A 27468-nucleotide genomic window follows, 5' to 3' on the forward strand; every position below is an offset into this window, starting at 1 on the left:
GTGTTTATAGATTAAACAGTACAATAGACATGTACTCGATATAAGAAAGGTTAAAACGGAATCATTTGGGGGTCTGGAACTGATTAATTCAATTTACATTATTTCTAATAGGAAAAAATGATTCGGTTTTCGAACAGCCTTCCGGAACGGTTTAAAATGGAGAAATGAGGTTCCATTGTATTTTTAAAAATTTGACACACCTCAGAGCTTTATATTAGAAAAATTAATCAACAGCAGAGTGTTACATTGAATGGAAGGGAGAGAGCTCACCTGTGAAGATACCCGTTAGGAATCTGTTGACATTGGTTTGAGAAGAAGGCTTTCCTCTTTTAAATTACCTAAAATTGGAATTACTTTGCTTAACGTTCTGGACCTTCTGAGACCAAGTTGGTGAATTTGAAAAGCCTCACATGCACATGTTACTCTACTTCATTTCCTGGGAAAATGAATCACAGTTTCCTAGTAAAGAGCTGTCTGGCTTATTAAACAATTGCTTGGCCCACCCATTCAATTCAGCTCCTTTTTCTTCTATGGCTCGCCATCTGTGTTATTGTTTTTATTTTCTTTCCTTCCCCCCTTTCCTTTTTCTCTCTTCCTTTTGTTCCTAACTGGGTCTTCTGTCTCCCTTTCCTTCAGCTTTCCCTCCCCACCTCCAATCATAAGACAATTTAGAGAAAATTACCAGTATATATATTTTTATATAACATAAAGAAAGCTTGATATTGGCTATATAAAGACAAGAGAATGGAGAAATCTTTTCATGACACCATATAGATGGTGTCAAGGAACATTTTTATGGAAAATATGCTACTAATGATAAAATTTTTCCAGGTAAATTTTGTATTAAATAAAAATTTTTTCAAGCCTTTAACTTCAGATCTCATGAGGATCTCAGCATTCCCATTTGTGTCTTGCCATTAAAGTCTTCTCTGCCAGTTTGATGTCTTCTGTTTTGATGTCCTGAATAGCAAACTTAAGACCCTGACTGTGCCTCAAGTACTGCATTGTAAGTGGCCACCACATTCCTGAGACATAGGGAACTAAAAGATTGTCAACATTTCAGAGGTTCAAGATGAGGTTATCTAAATTTTCCCAACTATATGAATTATCATTTCTACCAAACACTTTTGTTCTTGGATTACATTGATAAGGACATTTAAAAGATGGATACAGGCATTTTTTCAAGGTTAGATTTTCCAGTATGCACATGTAGTTAGACTGTTAGCTGCAGTGGGTATACAGATAGAGTTATCCAAACTCGAAGGAAGCCTGTCTCTTTAAAGAGTCAGTCAGGCTCTGTTTGTTTTTGTTTTGTGGGGAGTGTTGGTAGGGTGGCTAAAGACGACACTGGTGTATGGGTTGGTTCTTTTATGCTATACAAGTTAAATTTGTGTTGAGACCTAATATTGAAGACTAATGCTGTGATATCCTGAGAGAAGAGGAAAGAGGCAAGGAGGGGTAGAAACTAGGAGGATAGAGGCCCAGGCCTTGGCCAGATTTGGAGTCAGGGAAGGCAACTTTGTTTTCTTTAATTGAATTTATTGGGGTGACATTGGTTCACAAAACCATATGGGTTTCAAGTGTACAACTCAAAACATCATCTGCATGCTGCATTGTGTGCCCATCACCCCAAGCAAAGTGCACATGCACATGTTACTCTACTTCATTTCGTCCCCATCCCCTCAATTTGCTCACCTCTACCTACGCCCCCCCGCCCCCGCCACCTACTTTCCAGGAGGGCTACTTTTGAATCTTAGCTCTGTCACTTTGTTTTCCTGACCTACTTTGCTTCACCTTTCTGAGTTTGAGTTTTATCAACATAAGATGAGGTAGTTGGAAAGATCTCACTTTTATAAACGTTGAGTCCTGTGGAGACTTTGGGGAGTTTGCCATGCATATTTTAGTGATAATATTTTAATGATATATATAACAGTTTAAAACTCCCCATTTTGTGTAAGTATAGTTCTAGAGGTATAATGTTCTGAATAAATTACTGTTTAAACTTTGTGAAACCTGGTTGTGGCTGATACTCAGTAAATGGAAATCAGTTGTAGTCCGAAGTTTATGCTCAAGGTGGCGCTGTTTCCCCATACATTTGGTGATATTTTGCATTGTATCCCTATGTGTTCTAAGCCAAGCAAATAACAATATATATTTAGGACTGTGTTTGTCTTCTATAGTCCCCAGGCCTTCTTACCTTGTGGGACCCCACCCAATATCACACCCTAGAAAAACACACTTCATATTTACTATGACTTCTATATGAGAGTTGTCATAATAAGCTAGTTGATCTGTTATGTTTTTGAAGACATTTATTAAAATGGTTTAGATTTTACAGTTTTCTTTTTGTATTTTGGAGTCAGTTATGTTCTTAAGTCTCAAATATGTGAAAAGCTTGTAGGCCCTGGTTCCTAATGGGATAAAGGCCCTAAAGTTCTTCCTCACACTGATTATATATAGCACAAGGGAAGATATTCATGCTGAACTTCATTTTTGCTAGGAATCTGTGTCAAGACCATCATATGAATTGCTTCCAGCTTGTTTGAAACTACACATGTATTTTACAGGTGTGGTCATTCCGAACTTGGTTTGAATGTTTTTGTTTTGTTTGTTTTTAGATCCGGGGATTTCTGTCAAGATTTGATAATGTCCTTCCTGTCAGCCTGGCATTTGACAAATGTACAGCTTGTTCTTCCAAAGTAAGTCATTCTACATTTAAAGGACTTGTCTTTAAAAATAAGCCCATCAGCCTTACCAATCAGAGGCGTTCAAACCAACTGAGGGCTTTCTGGGGAGAGGTGAGAGTCTAAAAAACCAGAAAGGAGTTTTCATTTATCTGTGTTCATTCTCATGGTAACCAGCCTGAGACAATTTGATTTATAGAGTATGTGTACAGAGAGAGATGGAATTAGATATTTTAGTTCTGTATCAATACTTGCATCTGGTAATTTTGACTTGAACTTGATCTCTATTAGTCTTTGTTCTCCCCCAGAGAGTTCCTCCCTCCCATTGACCATCATAGAGCAACTATTTTTTCTTTTGTCTCAACTTTTTTTTTTTTAATTGAATTTGCTGGGGTGACATTGATTCACAAAACCATATAGGTTTCAAGTGTACAACTCAATAAAACATCATCTGCACACTGCACCATGCGCCATTGCCCCAAGCAAAGTCTTTTCTGTCTCCATCCCACCTCCACCTACCCCCACCCCACTTTCCCTCTGGCTATCGCCACACTGTTGTTTGTGCCTGTGTGTTACACCATAGAGCAACTTTTAAGTGTTACTCAGAGGATGGGGGATACTGGGCAGTCTGGTGGTATGTGTTTTGGAGAGCTATATAATGACAAGGAAGAGTAAATGGAGATTAGGGGCCTGGAGGGTGAGCCAGTAAAAGTTCAGCTTTGATCTTTCCAGAGGCTCTAAAAATAGAGCTGGTATGTCCTCCATTGTAATAGGAAACGGCTGATATTTCTCAAAACTACAGTGATGGCATCTCATTTTTAAATAGGCTTTGAGATAGTCTGAGTTATTTTTACATGTATGCTGTGTATTATAGCTAATTTCCTTTTGAATGTCTCTTTAAGCCTCTAATCTCCAGTGATTTAACCTGAGCTTTTAAAACTCATGATTTTTTAAATAAAACTTTCATGTTCAGGTAATATACAAAATAGTGTTGGGTCATTAATCCCAAACTCTGGCCTCTCAGTTATAATTTGGGACTTCTTTGCTGAGTAGTCTACCTCTGGCAGTATAGAAGGGATTAAGTTCTAGAGAAATTCTCTTTATTCTGAGTTGACAAACCTTCTTTGAAAACTTCACTTGGGTCATATCTTATGAGAACAATCCTGACCAGTTTCTCTAAAAAGTTAACTCAGATTTGACAACAGTGTTGATAAATTTGGTTCCTTTTAGGTGCTCAGAAATTTAGAGTAATTTTTTTCTCCAAATGTAAACTAAGCTCCTGCTTTATCAAGTGTCGGTTGAGATTTAAAGCATACCATTTGTCAGTAGTTACTCATGAGCACATTCTTTCTGTAGTTTAAGGTATCATATCTGCTCAGTCAAGACCACAAGGATGTCTGTGCACTTCTGTCTTCAGAAATGCAAGTTTTAGGATTATATACTTTTTAGTGGAGCACATTTCTTTTCTTTGAATGGCTGAGCTAATTGGTCTCAAAATAATTTGGCAATAGTACTAATTTTCATACAGAAATCATTTGGCACTGGTGCCAGTTCTGTGGCTTTATGTAGATCTGGCTAATCAATGAAATAAAGATAATTGGGCTCTCTAAATGAAATGTAAACATTCATTCTTTCTTGTTCTTTTTCTAATTAAGTTAGCCCCTGAGGTACTGTTTATAAAAGAATCACAAGCATACCAGCTAACTGAGGTCCCTTATATTTTTTGAGAGAGAATAGCTTTGCATTTTGTTTTCACACTATTGTAAGCATTGCATTAAATATATGTATCACTTTTTTGTTAGCAAAATTATTTCCTCTTGGTGGTCATTCTTAGAGGCCTGCTTTACATAAACATGCTGGACGATTTAATACAAACTGACTTGGATTTTAACAGCTGTGCTATTCCCATAGCGATCACTTTTCATGTGGTCAGGTATTAAATTTCTTTTGTGCTGGAAAGGTTGCTTCATTGGTACACGTATTTCCTTACAGTAGAAACACAGCATTTACTTACTTGGCTAACTTCTCTATTCGCATGGGAGAATGTCATTCTCTATTATCTGCAAACCCAACATTAATACTTTGAAATGACAAATCCAATTACATTTTCGTCTTTGTGCATGTGAATTTTTCTTAATGCATACTTAGCATAATATTTTTATACTGAGTCATATAATAGTTGTTATTGTTTCAAAAAGATTTTGGGGGCTAAAAATGACTTTTGAAAAATTCTCCTTTGACATCTATGAAGTAATTTTTTCCTTTGGTAGTTTTCAGTATTTTTTTCCCCTAGAACTGAGGCTATACTTGTCTTGATTTAACCACAAATACAGAAAGATTGGGGAGGTGAATAAGCTCAGCTAAGTAATAATGTTCTTGTTCGTGTGTGTGTGTGTGTGTGTGTGTGTGTGTGTGTGTGTATGTATACACCTTTTATAAGGCCTGAGGTGTGGAAGAATACAGTTCTCTGCTTCCATGGCAGGGAAGGCGGAATCATCTACACGTAAATCATTTTTACCCTGTTTGATTTTAGCTTGGCATATAGCCAGGTGAATTGTTCTGTCTTACAGAAAAGCTATTGAAGAATATGGAGGGAGGGGAATGGTGAGGAGTTACTTTCATTCCAATTTCTTTTGATTACCTTGCAAGACTTTCTAAAATGACAGTATTGACCACTGGGACTTCAAAAAACCCTATTGGAAGGTACATGAGTTGTTTTTTAGTTCTAAAAAGGAATTTAGAGCCAACTAGAGTTTTGTGGAATTACTACCAGAGGAAAAAGTATCATTTTGAAACAAATATGTGTATTCTTGTTATTAGCCTTTCACCTAAATATTTTTGGGGAAAGTTATATTTATTTTGCTTTTTTGATAATTTTCTATTTTGATGTAATTTTAAGTTGCAATAATAGTACAAGGAATTCCTATATAACCTTTACCCAGATTCACCAATAGTTTACATTTTCCCCCATTTGTACCTGTGGGCTCCCTTTCCTCCCTGCTCCTCCACTCTCCTGTCTTTTAAAACTTTGAGAGTACATTGGAGACATTGTGGTCATTTACAATTAAATACTTCAGTGTATTTCCTAAGAACAAGGATATTCTCTTACCTAAACACAATACTCTTATCAAATTCAGGCAATTTAATGTTTATATAATACTATTCTCTAATCCACAGTCTATATTTTAAATGTTGCTATTTGAACCAGTAGTGTCCTTCATAGGTTTTCCCTCCTAACCAGAATCTGATTCAGCATCAAGCAATTGCATTTAATTGTCATGTCTCTTTGGCTTCCCTCAATATGGAAAAGTTTCTTAGCCTTTCTTTGTCTTTGTTAACTACAGTATTCTGATATTTTGCCAGTTATTTTGTAGAATTTGCCTCAATTTGGATTTGCCTAATGTTTTCTTATGATTAGGTTCAGGTTCTGAGTTTTTGGCAGGAATACCAGAGAAGTGATGATGCATCCTCGTGTTAGGAGGCACATGATGTATTTTAACCCCTTGGGTGAAGTTAATTTCCCCCTTTCTATATTTGTAACTAACATCCCCAACAGTGAGAAACCTGACTCCCATTACTCTGAATATTTACTCACTTGCACAAGTCTAGATTACACAGAAATTAGTTTCAAAATTTCTATCTTATATTACTGCAGAAAGGAAACCTACTAACTAGAGTTTAATTGTGCATAGTTCTTTTTTTCTAGGTGAAATTTATATACAGTGAGAATTCCATAAGTTTTGACAAATGTATCCACACCCGTGTAACCTACATTTCAGTGAAGACATTGAACAGCCCTAGCCAGTTTGGCTCAGTGGATAGAGAGTCGGCCTGCAGACCAAAGGGTCCCAGGTTCAATTCCAGTCAAGGGCATGTACCTTGGATGTAGGTTCCTCCCTGGCCTGGGCCCTGGTCAGGGCTCATACAGGAGGCAACCAATCTATGTTTTTCTCTCACATCAATGTTTCTCTCTCTCTTTCCCTCTCTTCCACTCTCCCTAAAAAATCAATGGAAAAATATCCTCGGGTGAGGATTACCAACAACAGCAAAGACATTGAATATTTTTGTTACACCAGAAGGTTCCCTTGTACCCCTTCCCAGTCAGTCTTGGGTGAGGAGGGCAGTATGTTGAATATTGTGACCATTCTCTTTCCCTATAAGGAGAAAGCCCAGCACCTTCCAGTATTTTTTGCAATAATAGTCTTGTTTCTGGAACCCAGAAGTTGTCTAGAAACTTCTCTCAGATCTGCAGTCAGGAGCAATACTGGTAGGGAGAGGGCAAGTAGGAATCATGTTAGCTTTTATGATCATTTGGTAAATTATACTTTCTTTTTGCCTTTGTCATAGCCAGCCTATCCATTTATCTTTTTATATTATACTAGAGGTCTGTTGCAGGAAGATTCTTGCAAGAATAGGGCTTCCTCGGGCCTATTCCTGTAAGAATAGGGCTTCCTGCGGCCGTCTCTGCCACCCCGCCTGCTTCTCTCCCTTCGCTGCCGCCCTGCCTGCTTCCCTCCCTTCTCCGCTGCCCCGCTTGCTTCTCCGCAGCTTCGCTCCCTTCTGCAGCGCTTGTCTTCCTTCTACGCTGTCTTCAGTCTTCGCTCTGCACCTGGATATGCAAATTAACCACCATATTGGTTGGGTTAATTTGCATACTCACTCCTAATTGGCTGGTGGGCGTGGCTGGTGGGCATAGCAGAGGTATGGTCAATTTGTATGTTTCTCTTTTATTAGATAGGATAATCCTACCCTTTTTTTCTGTAATAATTCTTTGTAAATTAAAAAGCATGAAATACCAATACTGTTTAAACTTTAAGAAAAAACTCTGTTCCCAAGCAACATGTTGCCTAAGATTTCTGCAAATGTACCATTTAGAGGATAGAAAAGCAAATCATAGATTTTTGAAGGAAAGGTTAAAGTCTTACTGTATGTTTGTTAGCAGACATTCATTTATTCAGTTGGCATTTAAGACCCTGCTGGGTGCCAAAGATAAAAAGATTCAAATAGCCACTGCCCTTAAGGAACTTTGGGTGAGACAGACATATAAGCCAGTGATGGTTTCCCTTATATTGTGATATGCCCTGCAGTCAAGGTATATTCTCTTATTATGGTAACCTGATACCAATTTTATAAATGAGAAAAACCTGGGAAGGCCTTGTAGCGAGTGACTTAAGAGTTGATGTTAAAAGGATGAGTAGGGCCCAGCCGGTGTGGTTCATTGGTTGAGCATCAACCTATGAACCAGGAGGTCACAGTTTGATTCCCAGTCAGGGCACATGCCTCGGTTGCAGGCTCGATCCCCAGTGCAGGGTATGCAGGAGGCAGCCAATCAGATTCTCTCTCATCGATGTTTCTATCTCTCTCTCCCCGTCTCCCTTCCTCTTTGAAATCAATAAAAATATATTTTTAAAATATGTATATATATATATATATATATATATATATATATATATATATATATATAATTAAAAAAATATATATATGTAAGTATGTATAAAAGGATGAGTGGGAATTTCTAGAATCCCATGGGAAAAAGGACAAGAGGAAGACATTCTGGTGGGGGGAATTGCATGTACAATAGCTAGAGGCAAGAAATGATAGCACATTTATGAAGTTGTTTAGTATAGCAGTTGTGACAGTGCTTGAGACACCTAATTCCCTACAAATTGTCCTCTTGTCTTTGTGAATTCCATTTCCATTTCAGCTATTCTTGAGTTGGAATCTGGTGTACTTTGACACTTGAGACTGCTGTTTTGAATTTTATAATTCCATACAAAACACTTTCTTACCTTAGGGGGTTTCCTAGCTTAAGGAATCCAGCAGCTGCAACAGGGTGGTGTGGAGGCCAGGAAGTCAGTCAGGGGATTTCCAGGGTCCTGGCTCTACTCCCTTGCTGGCCTGCTAAGTGACCACAAGCAAGGTGCTCCCCCCTCTTTCCGCCTCCATTTCTTCTTTTGTAAAATGAGTCAATTGGATGAGATAAGCTCTGGCTCTCCATTAACTCTCAAAGTTACTAGGTTTTATACCTTTTTATTTTATTTTATTCTTTATTCCACTGCAATCCATCTTATTTTTTTAAATCAGAAAAATATATTTAAGGATTTAAAAAACAGATAATCAACCATATTCCAACCAATCAGATCACTGTTAACTGTTGATCTTTACTCTTCTTGACTTGGAAAAAAATCTATATGTATGGAGGTACATATAAATAATTTTTCTCTCTGAACATTCTTATAGTAAGTTTGAAATTGGCTTTAGAGAAAAGGATTTATGGTGCTGCATCAAGGATACTCCCTGCTCCTCTGATATGATAGGGTTTTAAATCTCAGTCATTTATAAGGACTGGCCAGAGCCCAGTCGGAAGAGCTCTCCAAAGCTTGTGCCAGGAATTTTTGCATACAGCTTCTCAGTGGCAAATATTACTCAAAACTGGACTGCAGACAGGTTTTCCTTCTCCTTTCCAAAAGGGACATAAATCTCTGATTTGGAAAATGATGAGTAACCCCCAGGTTCCCTTTTCCTATCTCATTTACCCAGTCAGACCTCGAATCTTCTGTTTTAATGTGTGATGGATTCCATATGTATGGTTGTGTGGTGTAAACTGTATCCCACATCTTGTCCTTAGCAACTAGTGTTTCTCCAATCTCCAGAACTGCTTGGTTCCCAAAAGGAGATGGAATATCCAGCCAGAGCCAGTGTGGAGTATTTAGTTACAAGCTCTAACCTCAGAGCTCTTGGCTCTTCACCTCCTTGAAAACCTTGGACATTTCTCCCTTTGCTTCAATTTCTTCATCCATAGAGTGGGGAAAATATTTTCTGTTTCCCAGGGAAATTGCAATGGCTGACGTGTCTCCAGTTCCTTGTGACTAAGTACCAAGGCCTTTGCCCGCTCTTGGGACTGATGTTGACATCAGAATTAGAAGAAAACAAAGACCCCTGTGATTGCATTTTGTCTCCTGGGGTCTTTGGAACCCTTTCTGGGCTCACTGTTTATTCACAAACAGGTGTAATGATTGAAGGTCAAGGCTGCCCTGACTTTGAAAGGCTGCAGAAACCTTCCATCATAGCTCACGATGACTGACCACTGCTAAAACCTTTTCCGTGATTCCAGAGAACTCAGCCTTGTTTATCAGTTCTGAACTGTGGTCTTCTGAGACCACTTAATGAGTAGTTAAAGTTTGTGCTAATTACTAGTACACCTTTCACTGTCACCTGTGGTCACAAAGACACACCAGCTTTCCTAAATACATTTTTTTTTCCCTTATAGAATCCTTTTTACCCTCCAGACCAGAAAGTTTAGGACTGTGTATTCTTTACATAGTTCCACTGGCTGCCTGCCCCGAGCATGTTCTTCAGGTTATTGAAAATATGGGTTTCTTTTAGTTTGGAATTAATCTCATTCACTTTTAGCCTTCACCCCAAGCCCATCCTTTAACAAAGTGTTCTTAAATTTTTTGAGTCATGGACCTTGCTTAGACTGATGAAAGCAGTAGACCCTGCTACCCTGAAATATGCAAAGTCAAACCCAGTTTTGCAGGCAATTTCAGTGACTGTATGAAATCCCTGAAACATGCTTGTGGATTCTAGGGAATCACCCTTGCTCCGTGCATCTTTCTTTGGTACCATTTTCAAGCTCTCCTGGATGAGACACAGCAGATGAATGTTGTAGTCAGCTCCAGCCCCACCATGACCTATGTGGCTTTGGAATGTCACCAGCTCTGCTGGGGGACTCATTTTTCTCAACTATAGTAAAGGGAGATGCAGGAGCTGATATACCACTAAATTTTGTTTTATGGTTCTGAGATTGTAGAATTTCTTGATCAGCTATTTCATTTTTTAAGCCCAACTGCATTCCACTGGGGGATAGAGAAAAAGAATGACTTTGCTCAGAGTTCTAAGAGTTAGTTCTTCCTCCTCTGGTGGTGCATTGATTTGACTCCTGATGGGCACAGAGCCCCAACTATCATCTGTTCATGTTCCTTCTCTCCTTTTTATTTATATAATACATTCATCATCTTCCCTTCTTCCTCCACCCTTAACACCTTTGGAAAGTAGGGAGGAAGGAACATGGTAGTAACTGCTGGATTTTTAAAATAAGGGAGCCATCAGTTTGAATTGGGAAACTTTTTATGGATGTACATGCTTATACATACATAGGTTATAGATAATATACTGTATATGACTATTTAAATTGAATGCTTAGAACACTCAAATACCTATTTAAAAGAGTTTATTTTAATGACTATTGTTATAGCAGTCCAATTCAACAAACATTAGAGCTCCTATTTCATGACATATTTTTGAATGATACAAAGATGAATAAGGCAGCCTCTGAAGTTTTTGATGACATTGTTCTGGACAAGATAGTAAAGTTATATTGCATGATAATACAGTTCAAGCATATCAGATTATGTAAACATCTTTACTAAAAAAAGTTCCTACCTTAGAAGAGGTAATTAATTCCTAGCAAGTGGTAGGAACTAATTATTTGTGTTTTGAATGGTGAGAAAAATGAATGAATGATTTGGTAGAGAAATAAGTGAATGGCACAACAGGAGGGGGAAAAAGGAAGATAGCCTGTGCCCTCCAGGAACGCAGAGTCTGGAAGGTAGCTAAGACTCAGTAGCGGAACACCCTTTGCTTACTAGTATGGAGGTATGATTTATCAATAGCCATAAATGGTAGCTATTATTAAATGCTGCATTTCAATGTTCTAAATATTTATTCAGCTGAGTTTCTTTCCAGCTTTTACTATCTCCGTTGCTTTAGTTGATGCTTTCGATGATTTGTTATTGTGTTGGAAGATCATTTCCAGAGTATATTAAAACAGGCAGCCTTTGGGATTCATCAAAGATGATTTAGCATTTTATGAAAGGACACTTTTTGGCAATGAGTTCTTTGAAGGGTTTTGCTTGCTTTCCTTAGGATTTAGTGTCTCACCAGGTTATTTTTTTCTAAAGGGCCTTTCAATATCATGTCCAGGCATTTCTAAAAGTACTTAAAAAAACAGTCTTCTTTTGCTAGAGAAAATGTGAAAAACTGTTTGAGAACATATTATTCCTGTAGTTATTGTCCTTATAACTTGTTTATATAACATTTTATGTGATGCTAGTGATAAATTCTAAAATGTCTGGCCTTCCATAGTTTTAAATGTCTTTCATCATAAAAATTTTGTTAAAGTTTTTTTCTTAATGAGAAGAAAAGACTACATGTTTCTTTTTTTAACATCTTGAGCCATCAGACTAAAATTGGAAAATATCTCGTCTGTGGTCCTAAAATGGCTACAACTGTGCTAAATATGAACAGTCATAGGAGAACAAACATAGCAAGTTTTGCAAATTAGAGGAACCGTCTTGACATTATGGAAGTGTGTATACAACAGAGTCTTGAGGAATGGCAGCGTCATTGGGATAGCTGCCCATTCTCCCATGAGGACTGCTTTGAAGGGTATGTTGAATAGGCGCAAGGCCTGTAGTTAGAACATACCTGTCATCATACTTCTAGATCACTTTGTAGTTGACTCTGGATTCACGGGGGCATTTAGATATTTTTAAGATCTTTATCAGCACTCTAACTTGGAATAGAAATCTATATGGAAATATATTTTTGTGTTATTTGTAAAAGCAGGAGAGAAAATTTGGGTTTCTCCCAGTTCTCAGTTGTACTTAACATTTCCCTTTCCTTTTATGTCAACTCTTTCATGAAGGACCCTGAAGGAAGATGGTAACAAAAGTGGGGATTGAGGCAAGTAGCAATTATGAATCATTGCATTAATACCTCTCACATATCCCAAATGTGGAACATGAACTTAACATTGCTCTTTCTTAGAGAAAGCCTGGTCAAAAAACCATCTATAAGATCTCACTAATATGTGGAACCTAATGAACAAAATAGAACCAGAGGTATGATACATGGGACAGACAAATGTCAGAGGGAAGGGGAGTGGGAGAGACTGGATAAAAGAAGGTGAAGAGATTAGCCAAAGAACATATATGCATAGCCCATGGACATATATAACAGTGTGGTGAAGGCTAGAGGAGGGAGGCGGGTCAGGGGCTGGGTGGAGGTGGGGAAAGGTGGGTATGGCAGATATATGTAATAGTGTTAACAATAAAAATAATAAAATAAAAACTATTCATAGGATTGCTACTGTGCCCATATCCAGATCTTCTGTTAGTTCAATTTGACCTGACAGATTTGTCTTCAATCACAATGCAATCGTATTAAAAAAAAACAAATGAATGCAAAATGGCTTACTGGTAAATAACGTACATAAGTAAGAAAACAAAAACACACTGCATCATTTGGCTATAATGGAGGAGTAAGAGTTTTATTTCACATCTGTTCTTGGCCTAATCACTCACTGCTTTCTGTTTTTGAAATTATTCCAGTAGGCAATTATACCTGAAAAATGAGACCTACATCACCCTATTAAACTCCCTGCACAGGGACTACAAGTCCCAAGAAATGGGCCCTTTCACAGAGTTCCCTGGGGGAGGCACTGTGCATGTTTCAGCTCTGCTGAGCTAGTTTAGAACAGTTGACAAGTTCTTGGGAAATTGCTTCAGATCTCACAATATTTTCCTCTTAATAGCCTCAGCAGTGGCAAATTATTGACCTTTGAGGGTAGGTTTGATTTTTTTTGAAAAAGCCTAAAGTAATTTGAAGCTATGAATTGTGAATAAAGGGTAAGAGCAATTTGCAAGAAAAAAAAAATTAATAAAGAACTGCAAGAGCTTCAAATAGCTTGTGGGTCTGAACAGGTGAGATGCCAGTTCAAGGGACTCAAAGCACACTACCTCATTTCCATGCCATAGAAATGAGCTTTAGAGAGAATGCCATCTATTAACTGTGTGACCTGTGACAAGTATCTCAGACTTCCTGAGATTCAGTTTCCTCCTGTGGAAAATAGTTAAAATACCATTTTAGTGGCAATGACGATTAAATGAGAGCTTCTATGCTGAGTGTCATGTAGCTGGCTCTCCGTAAATCTTTTTGAAAGCTCCTTTCTACAAGCAGAGATTAGGTGCTATTCCCATTTCCTCTCATAAATGCACTCACCTTGCAATTTAGTCATAAACTCTCCATTTTTAGAAGTTGACAAAAAGGGAGGGGAATGAAAAAAGATGAGTAATTATTTTAAAAGGGCATGGCTTTAAGAGCTGAGCAAATACTCGTCTGCAGGTTATTAGATTCTTTGTCTTTTTCTTTACTCTTTTCTTTTCAAGTAGGCTTTTGATATAGGGGTTTCATTATTAACCAAAATGAAGCTGAGGTTTAATGTTCCCAGGAGTGTGCACTCAGAGAGTGGGTGAATTCTCTTATTTCCTGAAATATCTGTGACCAGTGTCAGGCTCACAACTTGAGAGATGAGCTGATATAAACGTAGGGAAAGACTGCGTGGTTGTGTTCCTTCTGTACGCTCAGCAGCAAGGCCATAAGAGACCCAGGATAGCAGTTCTGTGACAGCACCAGGCCTGCTGCCTGTCACTGCAGTTGCTCTTGTCTCTGTCCCACCCTGCTTCTCAGAAGCCTTTCTCCAGCCTTGCTTTTTCTTGCTGTTACTATAAATGGGTTGGAGCCCAATGGAACATGAGCAAGAAGCACCAGCTGCCTTGGCTTAATCTGTTCAAGTGCTGCAACATTTCTCTCTCCCTTTAGCATTACTTTATGGACGTTTTCAGGGTCCCATTCAAGCTTCCTGAGACATGGCTAGTAAAAGGGCTTCTCAGTCTGTCAAGTGGAGAGATTGTTAGGCCCAGAAAAATACTGACATAAAAGTCCAGGATTTCCAATGCTCAGTTCACTTACCATATTAAACATCTCTCAGGCACTGATGTGACAGGATTAATTCACAGTTCAGAACTCCAGTGTACTCTTTTTTGGCAGGTTGGGGGCAGAGTCCACTTCAAATTTTTAGCAGTTTTGAGAACTGGTAGGTTAAGCTCCTTGGTGAACCAATTGGTTAACTTTCTTTGTGGGACCTGTGGAATCCTGACACCCAGAAGAATGTATTGCTTATAGTCACGTTTTCACGTCATCAGGAAAATTGTGTGGGCTAGAGCAACTTCTTGGTGCCCTCCAGTACAGATGCAGGGTGGAGGTAACAGTGTCAAAGTTTTTCCTCGAAAAATTGTTTATGACAAACACAGCTCACTTTCCCATTTTGATTCATTTTCAGCTTATTTTGTAAAATATTTGGAGGATAGAGACATGCAGCTGCTAAGAATCCAAGACAGTGCTGTTCTGAAAATGAAAATGCTTCTGTTTTGCATTTACTTGAGGAAGTAGGATAGTTGCTTCCCATCTATCTATTCCTTTGAATACAGAATTTGTTTAAATGGCATTATTTTGAGTTGAGTCCAGAGTCCAGATCATTCTGGGTAAAAAAATTGGGTATCATTGCATTCCAGGGACCAAGAAACAGAATGATGGTATTTTGGGCAGGCTCCCAGGCCCAGCAAAACCCACACCCCAAGGCTGTCTCCATAGCTTCCTGTGGTGTTCTCACTAAAGAGATATAGCCTTTCTCTTGGAGGGTCCAGGATGGCAAGTTTGAACATCACCAGCATAATACTGCTGCTTTGAGGTTATGCCTCAACCTGCTTCATTTGGGAAATTGGATGCACCACAATTGTTTCAAACTGACCTAAGCCAGTTTTATTGCTTCCAGTAGTGCAAATCTTTTTGGTAGAAATTGGTAGCTTCCAATGGTTACAGGCTATCATGCTGCCACATGGTCTGTACAATAAAGTGAAGTCTCAGACCAAATATTGCCACACAGGGTGAACATTTATTAGCAAGCAGGCAAGTTAGTCATTCAACTTGTTCTTCTAGACTGAGGAAAGCTCCAACCATCTCATTCTTTCCGTGTGTATCTTACATCAAAGGTTCAGTACAGACAGATGCAGACATATTCTTGTTACATGATATATTATCTAACCTTTTAGTTGGATCAGGTGGTGGAATCATTTGTTAAGTCTCCAGACCCAGGACCAAAAACTTAGGTCTAGAGTGCCCTTCAAAGAGTGTTCGTCTGCCTGGTTTCCCAGATTCTTATAACCCTCATGTATATATAACATTGGAGGTCCCTGTACAATATTTCCAGCCAACCCATATATCTTGAAAACTATTACTTTCATCAGAGAAATTATTTCTCCATTCCTTTGTATTCATTAGGGAATCCCATAGTATAGATTTAGATAGCTGTAGTTTATACACACTGACTCTGAGGTTGGACTTCTAATTAGTCTTTAAAATGTGAGCCAATCACACCTGGAGTATGTATTCCTGAGTAGAGTACCTCAAATACCAACTTAGGAGGTAAAGGGCGAGTGTGTGGTACACATCGTATGTGTGCACAGTATGTATGCTGAAGTATTTTAAAATAAATTATAGATACTATAACAGGTATCCCCTTGTTTGACTTTGGAATATTGTGTCTTCCATAATGTTGCCAGCCATTGATGAATGACCTGAAATGTTGACCACTGGTCTGTCATGGTGAATTAGCCAGAGTCATAGAACACCATAGCACCACTTTTTCACCTAGGGGCAGGTGTTGGCAAGATAAGGCTACATAAGAGAATGCTGGGAAATTAGTACTTTAGTGGTAAGCCACATGATTCAAACCAGCTCTCATACTGATGTCAACTAAAGGAACTAGATAAATTATTCTTCAACAATCTTCTTAAACATAAAAGAATAAATTGTGAGGAATTATTGAGTTGAAATTTGGGAAAGAATGTAAACACAGAGGAGAGGGCCTAGCACTGGGGCCACTTCTGTCTTATGGGCATTTGCTGATCAAGACAAGGCAGTTGAGAGCCTGAGCTCACCTTTAGTGTCCTTTCAAGGTTAAAAATTATAGTGTGGGTGTTATCAAGCCTGGGAAACCATTTCCCACTTTGAATTGGGATCCCCTGAAGAGATACACCTAGGAGTAAGGGTAACTAGAAGTAAACCAATTCGCATATTGGCTGCAGCTCAGTTTCTCATCTGAGTGGCCCAGAAACGTTAAGGCTTACTTGGATTAAGATGATTCCCATTTAGCTACTATCCATAGGTGCCAGGTAAAAGCAATGAAATCTTCTTAGAGGGAGATATCATGATGCTAGTCTTCACATCACTTCTACAAATAACTTTTCAATTATAGGACCATAAAAAAATAAAAAGCAAAGAAAGCAGTGAATATATGGGTAAATCTGAGTGAAAATTGACTATGTAAGATAGTACAATGTTGGATTTTTTTAAATAAAGATTTAAAATATGGGACAAAAATAACATAGTAGTTGGGAGGAGGTAAATGGAATTAGTCTGTTCTAAGGTTCTTACATTGTCTTGGAAGAGGGTAAAGGTGTCAATTAACATTTGACTATGATAAGTCAAGGATCTATGTTGTAATAGACTAAACACTAAACAAATAGAAAAATTTATAACTTATAAAAATTTAATAGTGGGGAAAATATAATGAGAAAACTTAAAGGAAGAAGAAAAGGAACATAGACTAAATAAAACAGATATGGAACACAAGGAGTGGTGGTAGACATAAACCAATATGCATCAGTAATTACATTAAACATAAATTGACTAAAGGTTGTAGTTGAAAAAGATGCTCAGACTAGATTTTTAAAATTATATGCATTATGCAAACAGTATACTTGAAGTATATGGATACAGAATGATTGAAAATGAAAAGATGTGGAGCTTCTGGGTTATGAAACACAGGGAGATTCAGGGGAGTGGCACCCCTTCAGAGGCATGGAATTTCTGTGCCCTTTCCCATACCTTGCCTTATGCATCTCTTCCATCTGGCTGTTCCTGAGCTATGTCCTATTACAATAAACTGGTGATTTGGATTAGCATGTTGGAATCTGGTAATGATTTTTAGGTGTTCTTCCAAAGACTTGGAATTGCTTCAGGCAGAGCACAGTATACTAAAAATTGAGCAATAAACAAATTTAGCAGCTATCCACTGTATCACAATGTCTGTGAATTAGTGAAAAGATTTATGATTCAGCTTTTAAGTATCATCTCACTATGGCCCAGGGTGGAGGAGGGATGGTATTCAAACTAGCCAATTTCATAGTTCCCTTTTGACTGTCAAGATTATGCTGTAGTTTTAAGAAAATACCCTGGCAAAATCTGTAATATTTCAGTGAAACATCCATAAGAAATGAAAACTTATAGTGTATCATTTGATTCACTTTTTTTCTGCAGTGAATAATTTTACAGAAATTGCTTCAAAGTTCAGGGAGAGACTCCAAGACTGGGACAAAAACAACCCAATATTATTGAGAATTATGGATGATCAACTGATGTTTCTGGAACGAGCATTTATTGATCACTTAGGATTATCACACAGGCCTTTCTGTAGGCATGCCATGTATGATCCAAGCAGCCTCAACAATATTCACAGGAATCTATAATGCCCTGCTTGATATCAAAAGCAAAGTGCAGCCCTGGCCAGTGTGGCTTGGGTGATTGGAGCATTATCCCATACACCGAAAGGTTACAGATTTGATTCCCCGTCAAAGCACTTAGGTAGATTTTGCGTTTGATCCCTAATTGGGGTGCATACGGGAAGCAACTGATATATCTCTCTCTCTCTCTCTCTCTCTCTCTCTCTCTCTCTCTCTCTTCTCCTTTCCCCCTCTCTCCTCTCTTTCCAAAATAAAGGGGGGGGGGAAGTCAGTTAAAAATACATATTCTTGGGTGAGGACTATAAAAAAAGATGAGTATGGAAGTGATTATCACACAAGTGAATATCTCAGAGAGGCAAGTAGGGCATCGTGACTGGGAAGTGGCTTTGTAGGAAGTGGCTCTGATGTGCTGATGTTCTTGACTAGGTGGGAGTTATACAGAGGTTGATTCATGCTACAGTATTTTAAGCTATATGTTAAATTTACTTGTCTATGTTATTTCACAACAAAAAAGGTTAAAGTGACATAGGCATGATGCATGCAGGTTTTTGTAGGCACCCTCATTGTTTACACTGTTCTTTTTGCAGACAGGAAGGGTCTCAACCTGGCACACAGTTTTTCAGAGCATGCTCATCCTAGCCTGAGGGTTTCCAATGCAAGAATTTCCAAAAAGTAGAGGTGGCTTACTGGTAGATCACACAACTCAACAATCTTAGGCCAAAAGAGACTGAATCCAAAGAAACTTACCTACACCACACCTAAATTAAGCCAGTGTGTATGTTCTTTTTGAAATTGAGACTCAACTATCTGTTTTCTCTATGTGGAGCACCCAAATACATAAGATGCTAAGTTGATAAATAAATGATTGAAGAGGTCTAGGTTGAAGACAAAGAAAATGAATGGGAGCTGTGGCCAGCCAGAGCTCAAATTCTCTCTCAAGGGCACCTTCAGCCCAACTCTGGCTGACTGTTGACTTGCAGAAATTTGGAAATAATGTTGCCAGATCTTCTGATTTTTTTTTTTTTTAAGCGTAGGTGGAAATCTGAATTTTAATGTGAAAGTATCTGATTTTTAAGTGTTGATTCAAGCATATTTTCCCCCAAAATACTACATGAATCAAATCAAACCTGTGACTATTTCCAGTCAAACGTTGTTAATTTATGGCAGTGACCTCAAGAGCTATGCAGATGTAAGTAGAGAATATGTATAAAATAATATAATCAAGTTCCTAATTTTTCTCAATGGAGCTTGCTTGTCAAATATGTGCTTATATAATTCTCAGTTCCAAAATTAAAAGAAACTCGCTGAACCAAAATTCACACATTCCAATAGTCACGCTGGGTAATGCTTTTTTTGAGACCTGGCTCTCTTGCAGGGGAATTGAAAGATTTTTACCATTAAGAATTTATTAAAGGGATTGACGAAAACTGCTAAATAAACAGTAATATCACCCAAAGTAATTTTTTAGGCAGAAGAGCTAAAAATGAGTTTTTAAAGTTAATTTAAAGGGAACACACGGGCTTCTGCATGGGTTGGGTCTTAAGAGAAAGTGCTCCTGTTTAGGTGTCACAGGCATTTGAAAGTGCAGCCCTAGGACCCTCAGCATCAGTGTCATCTGGGAACTTGCTGGAAATACAAATTCTTAGACTCCACCCTGATTATTGGGATTATTGGTGCCAAGCTCTCTGATTTTTAACTAGTCCTCCATGGGTTTCTGATGCATGCTTCAGTTTGAGAACTTCTGCTCTGTAGTTTTTGTACTTTGTGACTTATTTTGAGGAATTACTTTAGAAAGTTGTACTTTGTTATATTAAAGTTTTAAGTGTATAATTTAAAATTTTTGAAACCCTCCAAATGATCCTTCAGAGTATAGCTTCAGTTTGTTATAATCAGTAAAAAAATATGATTTGATTTTTTTTAAATGAGAAAGAAATGTTGTATTTCTTAAAATTACATTTTAAAGTGATATTGGTATACAATAGATGCATTTATATCTTCTTTTTGTCTTTCTCATCTACTCATATGATGAAATAGTTACATTTTCAAGGATATTCAAAGGCATTAGTGGGAAGATAGTAAAAAGGTGATCAAGAGATTGTATTTTTTTTTAGGCGGTAGGCATTTCAGCTTGTGTTCAGATGAGAACGTGGAGAGGAAGGGATATAGTTCTTGCCTTAATCCTTCTATTTAGATAATGGATAAAATTAAAAGAGGTCACCTCCTTTTTTTCCTCGACTTGATTTTAGAAATTAATGAGTATGCTAATGAAATGGCAAATAAAATAAAATAAAAACAAACCAACAAACATTAGTGTATAAGCAATCTTGAGACCAAAGAATGAATATCACAAGTGCAAAAATAGTTTTGTATGCATTGTGCATTACAGTGAATATTTGGTTATCTCCTTGACAAAAGATGGCACCCCTGTACCTCCTGTTCAGTATAGCATTATTCACAATGGCTAAAACATGGAAGCAACCCAGGTGTCCATTAACAGATGACTGTATAAACAAAATGTGGTCTATCTATACAATGAAATATTTTTCAGCCTTCAAAAGGAAGGAAATTCTGACACATGCTATAATATGGATGAACCTTGAGGACATCATGCTAAGTGAAGTAAACCAGTTATAATAAGACAAATACCGAATGACTCCATTTAAATAAGGTACTTAGAGTATTCAGATTCATAGAGACAGAAAGAAGAATGGTGGTTGCCAGGGGCTGCGGGGAGGGAGTAGTGGGAGTTATTGTTTAATGAGTATAGAGTTTCAATTGGGGAAGATGAAAAGAGTTCTGGAGATGAATGGTGGTGATGGTTGCACAGCAATATGAATGTACTTAATGCCACTGAATGATGAATGGTGGTGATGGTTGCACAGCAATGTGAACGTATTTAATGCCATTTTTATACTTAAAAATGATAAGATAGTCCTAGTCAGTTTGACCGAGTGGATAAAGTATCAACCCTCATACTGAAGGGTCCTGAGTTCAATTCCAGTCAAGGGCATGTACCTTGGTTGCAGGCTAGATCTCCAGCCCTCGGATCCCCAGCCCTGGACGTTGCGCATGCTGGAGGCAACCAATGGATGTGTCTCTCTCACATAGATGTTTCTCTATCTCTCCCTCTTCCTTCCTCTCTATCTAAAAATCAATGGAAAAATATCCTCAAGTGAGGATTAACAAAAAATAAAATATCTTAAAAAAAACAAAGATAAGATAGTAAATTTTATGTTGTATGTATTTTACAACAATAAAAAATTGGGGTGGGTCCAGCTGGAGTGGTTCAGTGGCTGAGCATCCACCTATGAACTGGGAGGTCACAGTTCGATTACCTATCGGGGCACATGCCGAGGTTGCAGGCTCGGTTCCCTGTGGGGATACCTATTGTTATAGTATCTATAATTTATTTTAAATATTCAGTGCTTTGAATATTTAATTCTACTACTCTTGGCCTATATGGTTTATGATGAGAAATTGGTTGTTAATTGTTAACAATCCCCTTTACATGGTAGGTCATTTTTCTCTTGCATTTATTATCCCTTTGTCTTTTGACAGTTTGATTATGGATGTGTCTGGGAATGGATATTTTTTATTTTATTCTACTTGGAATTGAGCTTGTTGGATATATAGATTAATGTTTTTCATCAAATTTGGGAAGTTTCCTACCATTATTTCCTCATATATGCTCTCTAGTCTTTTTTCTTTTCTCTCTCTCCTTTCTTATGAAACTTCCATCATGCATATACTGCTATGCCTGATGGTATCTCATGGGTATATGAGGCACCGCTCATTGTTGTTCTTTTTCTTTCAGTTTCTCAGACAAGAGAATCTCAGTTGACCTCTTTTAAAGTTCACTGATACTTTCTTCAACCTTCCCAAATCTGCTGTAGAGTCACTTTAGTGAATTTTTCAGTTGTACTTTTCAGCTCCAGAATTGCTCTTTGGTTCTTTTTTTTAACATTTCTATCTCTTTATTGATATTCTCTGTTTTGCCATACTTATGCTTTCTTTTAGTTACTTATACATGCTTTCTTTTAGTTCTTTGAACATACTCAAATAGCTGTTTTAAAGTCATTGTCTAGTAAGTTCCTCAGGGACAGCATATATCAACTGTTTTTGTTTTCTGTGTATGGACATACTTTCCTGTTTATTTGCACATCTTGGTCATTTTTTGTTGATGAGAACTAGATATTTTAAATATTATAATGTGGCATCTCTGGAAATCATATCCTCCCATCTCCCCATGGTTTACTGTCACTCTTTGCTGTTGTTGTTTTTATTATTTAGAGACCTATCTGAATTCATTCTATTTATTTTGTATTCTTTGTCCTGTGCAGCCATGACATTTCTGTTTCATTAGCTTAGTGGTCATATAATAATTGGACAGAGATTTTCTTAAATTCTTGGAAGTAGTAAGTCTTCCCAGTCTTTTCTGAGTGGCCTTATGTGCATGTTGGAGCTTGCTTTCAATGCTCAGTGAGGCAGTTAAGAATTCTGTGTTACCTTTCATTTACTGTTTTCACAAGGTCAGATAGAGGTGAGAGCTTAGGACTATCTCAGATCTTTCCTGAGTATGTGCACAACTTAGGGCATGCATCTAGCTCTATGCATATGCATGGTCTTCTAGATTCCTAAAAATATGATATTCCCTAAGTTTTCCTTTAAAACTTTTTTTGTTAGCTTATTATTATTCCAACTGTTATCCACCACCTCAGGAGATCATGATGTTAAACAATTGCCCCTGATACTTTTCAACACTGGCCCCAGGAAAAAGGCTTTCACTCTGAGTTCTAAGTTAGGTCAAATAAAGACAACATGCAAGTGGGGCTTCCTTCCAAACAGGTGACAATTTTCTGAAAATGGGCTTGGAGCTTATTCAAACCTCCAGTCTGTTCCCTCCAGTGGGCTCCCAGACTGGCTTTACTGCAATTGTATGTTAATTGGTTTTTAAGGCCATAGTTGATCTGGAAGACACATGTGTCTTCTTGTTGTGTATTTTCTATACTTATCAAGCCCTATATGGTGATTTAAAAATTACATTAAAAAACTAGTAAGTGCAAAGAAAAGGTAATAAACGCATTGTGTTTCTATTGCCCTTTGTAAATTATTCTTGTCTGTGATTGAAATCATGAAATATTTTTCGTATCTCAATAAGTGGGGAAATAGGCATGGAGTTGCATCCCCATTTTAGAGGTAAGCAAGCAGGCTCAAAAAGATAGTGTTTTGCTGTTTTTCCTAGTGTTGCCAAATTACTGCGTTTGCATGTTGACCCTTCTCTCCCTCCCCCCCCTCCAAACCCCAATTCTCATTTTCTTTTTTTCTACCCAGTTGGCTTCAATAGAATTCTGATTTTGGTATGTGAAGATACCAAGATGTAATATTAGTTGCTTCTTTATACTACAGTTGTGTGTTGCATCCTAAGAAGTTCCATTAAAATACTAAAATAATCCATTGTCAATTATCTCAATTTTAAAGCTATTTGATGTTTTACTTTGAAATCATTTGCATCTTCTAAATTACTATTGTTGCCCATTTTGCATTTGGATGCCTAAGAATAATGTGCGCTATACAGTGACTTTAGGGAAAGAATAAGAGAATTACCTGTTTTATATTTTTGGCATGTCAGTAATTATCCTGATTAATGCTATAGTTTTTGACATACTATTACTTATCTTGAACTGATTACATATCTTGAACTCAGATTTGTCCTTTAAAAAAAAAGTTTGGCCTTGTAAATCCTGTTTGTATCCAATAGTGCAAGTTAACAGCAAAAGATATAGTTAGGATGATAGTTTCATGTTTCCATATGAGGCTATTTTCTCATCCCATTATCTGCTTTATATCATTGACATATACAGAAAGAGAAACAAAGTTATTGAACATCTGGTTGATATTTAAAAATGCCATCAACTCCTGATTACCAGGGATAGTGAATCAGAGCATTTCCTTCAATTCCTTTGTCAACTCACTTGGAGAGTGGGGGAAGAAAGCATCATAGAGAGTGGAATTAATCAGGGAAGACTTCTTGCAGTAATTGATAACTTGAGCTGAGCTTTGATGGAAATAAAAGATCTTATTTAATGCAATAAGGTCATTTGAAGTAGGGCAACACCAAGAGGGAACAAGAAAGGAGTTGCAACTTTCCCAAGGTGATGGTGCTATGGAGGAGCTGGAAGCAGTGAAGGTGGTACAGTAATGTTGTAAGGGCCTCCAAAACTGGGGCTCTTTCTTCTTTGATTATCTTTTATCATGATAGATATCACAAGACAGCAAGAGACAGAACTGATCAAGGGTTTCCTGGTTTTATTAGTAGCGCTTCCCATTCATTATCTGAAGTGGGGCTTCTCTGCCCTGAAATCGCTTACTTGTAACAGTTCTAGAATACAGAAGGTTTTGCCTTCAACTTGGAGCAAAGCCTCTGCAAACCACTGGGTGACTATCCCTAAGTGGAGAGTGTTTTGACCTACCTTTTGTGGATTGTTGTAGGATGGGAATTAAGGATCCTGGTGGCTTCCATACTCATTTATTACCTATCTGAGACATAGGGAAAGATTTACCGACATTTTTTTAGAAATCAGGACACACATTTTAAAAATATCCAGAACAAGTAAGTACAATTTCTGAACAACAGAGACTTTAAGAGTCTTGCAAATACTACATGTTTCCTTTCCCCTTTGAAAATATACAAACTATTTTTTTAAAATAGGATCCTCAGTTCCTGGTGTCCTATTTATGAATAATAGACAAGAGTTGTGAGCTATGAATTTCTTTTGCTTCTCATGAAATGAAAAACATTTCATAGTATTGTTAGAAGATTGTAGACACTATGAAAATCATTCTTTAGAGAGCCATCCAAAAGTAGAGGGTTATGGAGGGACTTAAATGCCTAACAGTAGAGTATGGGTTTGATATAGTAAAGAATCACCAAAGGGAGGGGCCCAAGATGGAGGTGTAGAAAGACCCTGAACTCAACACTGAATGTACACTTATGTATAGAGCATTTCTTCCTGAAGAACAGCTAAGGGGTGATTGAATAGCTTCTTCACCAAAAAGAGAGAGAGAGACATAGAGAAAGGTAGGAGAGACAGATATGTAGTCATCATGGGAGTTCTGCCCAAATGGTGTGACCTATAGTATGGATATTACTGAGAGACCACTCCAGCACACTTGCCTGCTCTGGGGCACAGCAATAAAACAGCAATTTAAATTGCACCTAGACTATACATGAAAAAAAAAAATCTATTTACTAACCCCAAAGCACCTGTCAAAAAGGTGAAAAGCTGTGGGAACCCTGGGATCTATGGGACCTCTCCAGAATCATAGTGCCATTGAGGGTTAGAAAATATAATAAAGAACCAAAAAAAGCTCAAGTATAACTGAAATGAAAAATATACTAGATGGAATCAACAGCACTGAATATACAGAGCAGATCAGCAAGCTGGAGGTCAGAACATGGAAATCACACAATCAAAACAACTAAAAGGAAAAAAAGTTTTTAAAAATGAGGATAGTTTAAGGGACCTCTGCAACAACATCAAGCAAATTAACATTTGTATTATATGGATCAAAAAAGAAGAGGAAGAGGAAGAAAGAAGAAAGAAAGGGACAGAAAGCTTATTTGAAGAAATAATATCTGAAAACTTTCCTAACCTGGGGTAGGAAAGGAAACAGACATCATGTCCAGGAAGCACAGAGATTTCCAAACAAGATGAACCCAAAGAGATCCACACCAAGCCATATTGTAATTAAAATGGCAAATGTTAAAGATAAAGAGACAGTCCTGAAGGCAACAAGAGGAAAACAACTAGTCACATATAAATGAACCTCCCCTCCCCTCATCAAGCTATCAGCTAATTTCTCAGCAACTATTCAGGCCAGAAGGGAGTGAGAGTATATACTTAAAATGCTACAGAATACTCTACCCAGCAAGGGCATCATTCAGAATTGCAGGAGACATAAAGAATTTTGTAGATAGGCAAAAACTAAAGGAGGTCATCACCACTAAACCAGCTTTACAAGAAATTTTAAACAGTCCTCTCTAAGGGAAAAAAAAAATGCTAAAACCGGAAATAATATGTATTTCATGGATAAAGGCAAATATATAGTAAAAACCATGGATCAACCACTTAAAAAGCTAGTATGAAGGTCAAATGACAATAGTAACAAAATCAAATATCCTATATAATAAAAGGGTAATATACAAATTGACCCTAACGGCGGAATGACCAGGAATAACCAGTCGCTATGATGCACACTGACCACCAGGGGGCAGATGCTCAATGCAAGAGCTGCCTCCTGGTGGTCAGTGCACTCCCACAAGGGGAGCGCTGCTCAGCCAGAAGCCAGCTCATGGCTGGCCAGTGCAGCGACAGTGGTGGGAGCCTCTCCTGCCTCTGTGACAGCATTAAGTATGTCTGACTAACGGCTTAGGCCCCCATAGAGAGCGGGCCTAAGCCGTTAGTCCGACATCCCCTGAGGGCTCCCGGGCTGCCAGAGGGATTTCTGACTGCCAGCTTAGGCCCGATCCCCCAGGGAGTGGGCCTAAACCGTCAGTTGGACATCCCCTGAGGGGTCATGGACTGGGAGAGAGCCCAGACTGGGCTGAGGGACCGCCCCCCCCAAGTGCAAGAATTTTCATGCACCGGGCCTCTAGTAACTGCAATAAATAGAGGATACACAAAACAAAGTGATCTAAAATATGATGTCAAAAACATAAAGTGGTAGTAAAAATGTAGTTCTGTTAACCCTGGTCAATGTGGCTCAGTTAGGGTCACTTGATTCAATTCCTGGTCAGGGCACATCCCAGTTGTGGGTTCAATCCCCAGTTAGGGTGTATACAAGAGGCAACTGATTATTTCTCTCTCTCCCTCTCCCTTCCTCTCTTTCTCTAAAAATTAATATATATTTTTTAAATGTAGTGCTGTTAGAATGCATTTGAACTTAAATACACATCAGCTTAGATACATATTTTTTATTGTTTAAAATATTACATATATTAGTACATATATCTCCTTCCCCCCCCCCATTAACCTTCCTCCCAGCCTCCCCTACCCCCTGTCACATGCCCTCATCTCACCCCCACCCCCAGTGTCTTGAGTCCATTGGTGTGCTTATATGCATGCATACAAGTCCTTTGGTTGATCTATTTCCCTCCCTCTCCAACACTCCCCAGCCTTCCTGCTATAATTTGTCAGTCTCTTCGGTGCTTTACCGCCTCTGTATCTATCCTTTTATTCATCAGGTTATAATGTTCTTTATTTTCCACAAATGAGTGAGATCATGTGGTATTTTTCTTTCATTGCCTGGCTTATTTCACTTAACATAATGTTCTCCAGGTCCATCCATGCTGCTGCAAA

The 27468-nt window shown here is 38.0% G+C and overlaps 1 protein-coding gene across 6 annotated transcripts in view; it reads left to right on the plus strand.

The window, feature by feature from the left end:
- ATG7 (autophagy related 7) overlaps positions 1-27468 on the plus strand; it is a 267739-nt gene that overhangs the window by 99077 nt on the left and 141194 nt on the right. For all 6 annotated transcript variants that reach the window (XR_013960775.1, XR_013960776.1, XR_013960777.1 and 3 more), the window contains one exon: positions 2619-2699. Coding sequence is in view for 2 of the 6 variants with exons in the window: in XM_080671745.1 (XP_080527871.1) it covers positions 2619-2699 (81 nt within the window). In the remaining 4 variants the exon portion in view is untranslated. The remainder of the gene's footprint in view (positions 1-2618; positions 2700-27468) is intronic.

Source organism: Plecotus auritus (genome assembly GCF_963455305.1).
Source record: "Plecotus auritus genome assembly, chromosome: 6".
Lineage (NCBI taxonomy): Eukaryota > Metazoa > Chordata > Mammalia > Chiroptera > Vespertilionidae > Plecotus > Plecotus auritus.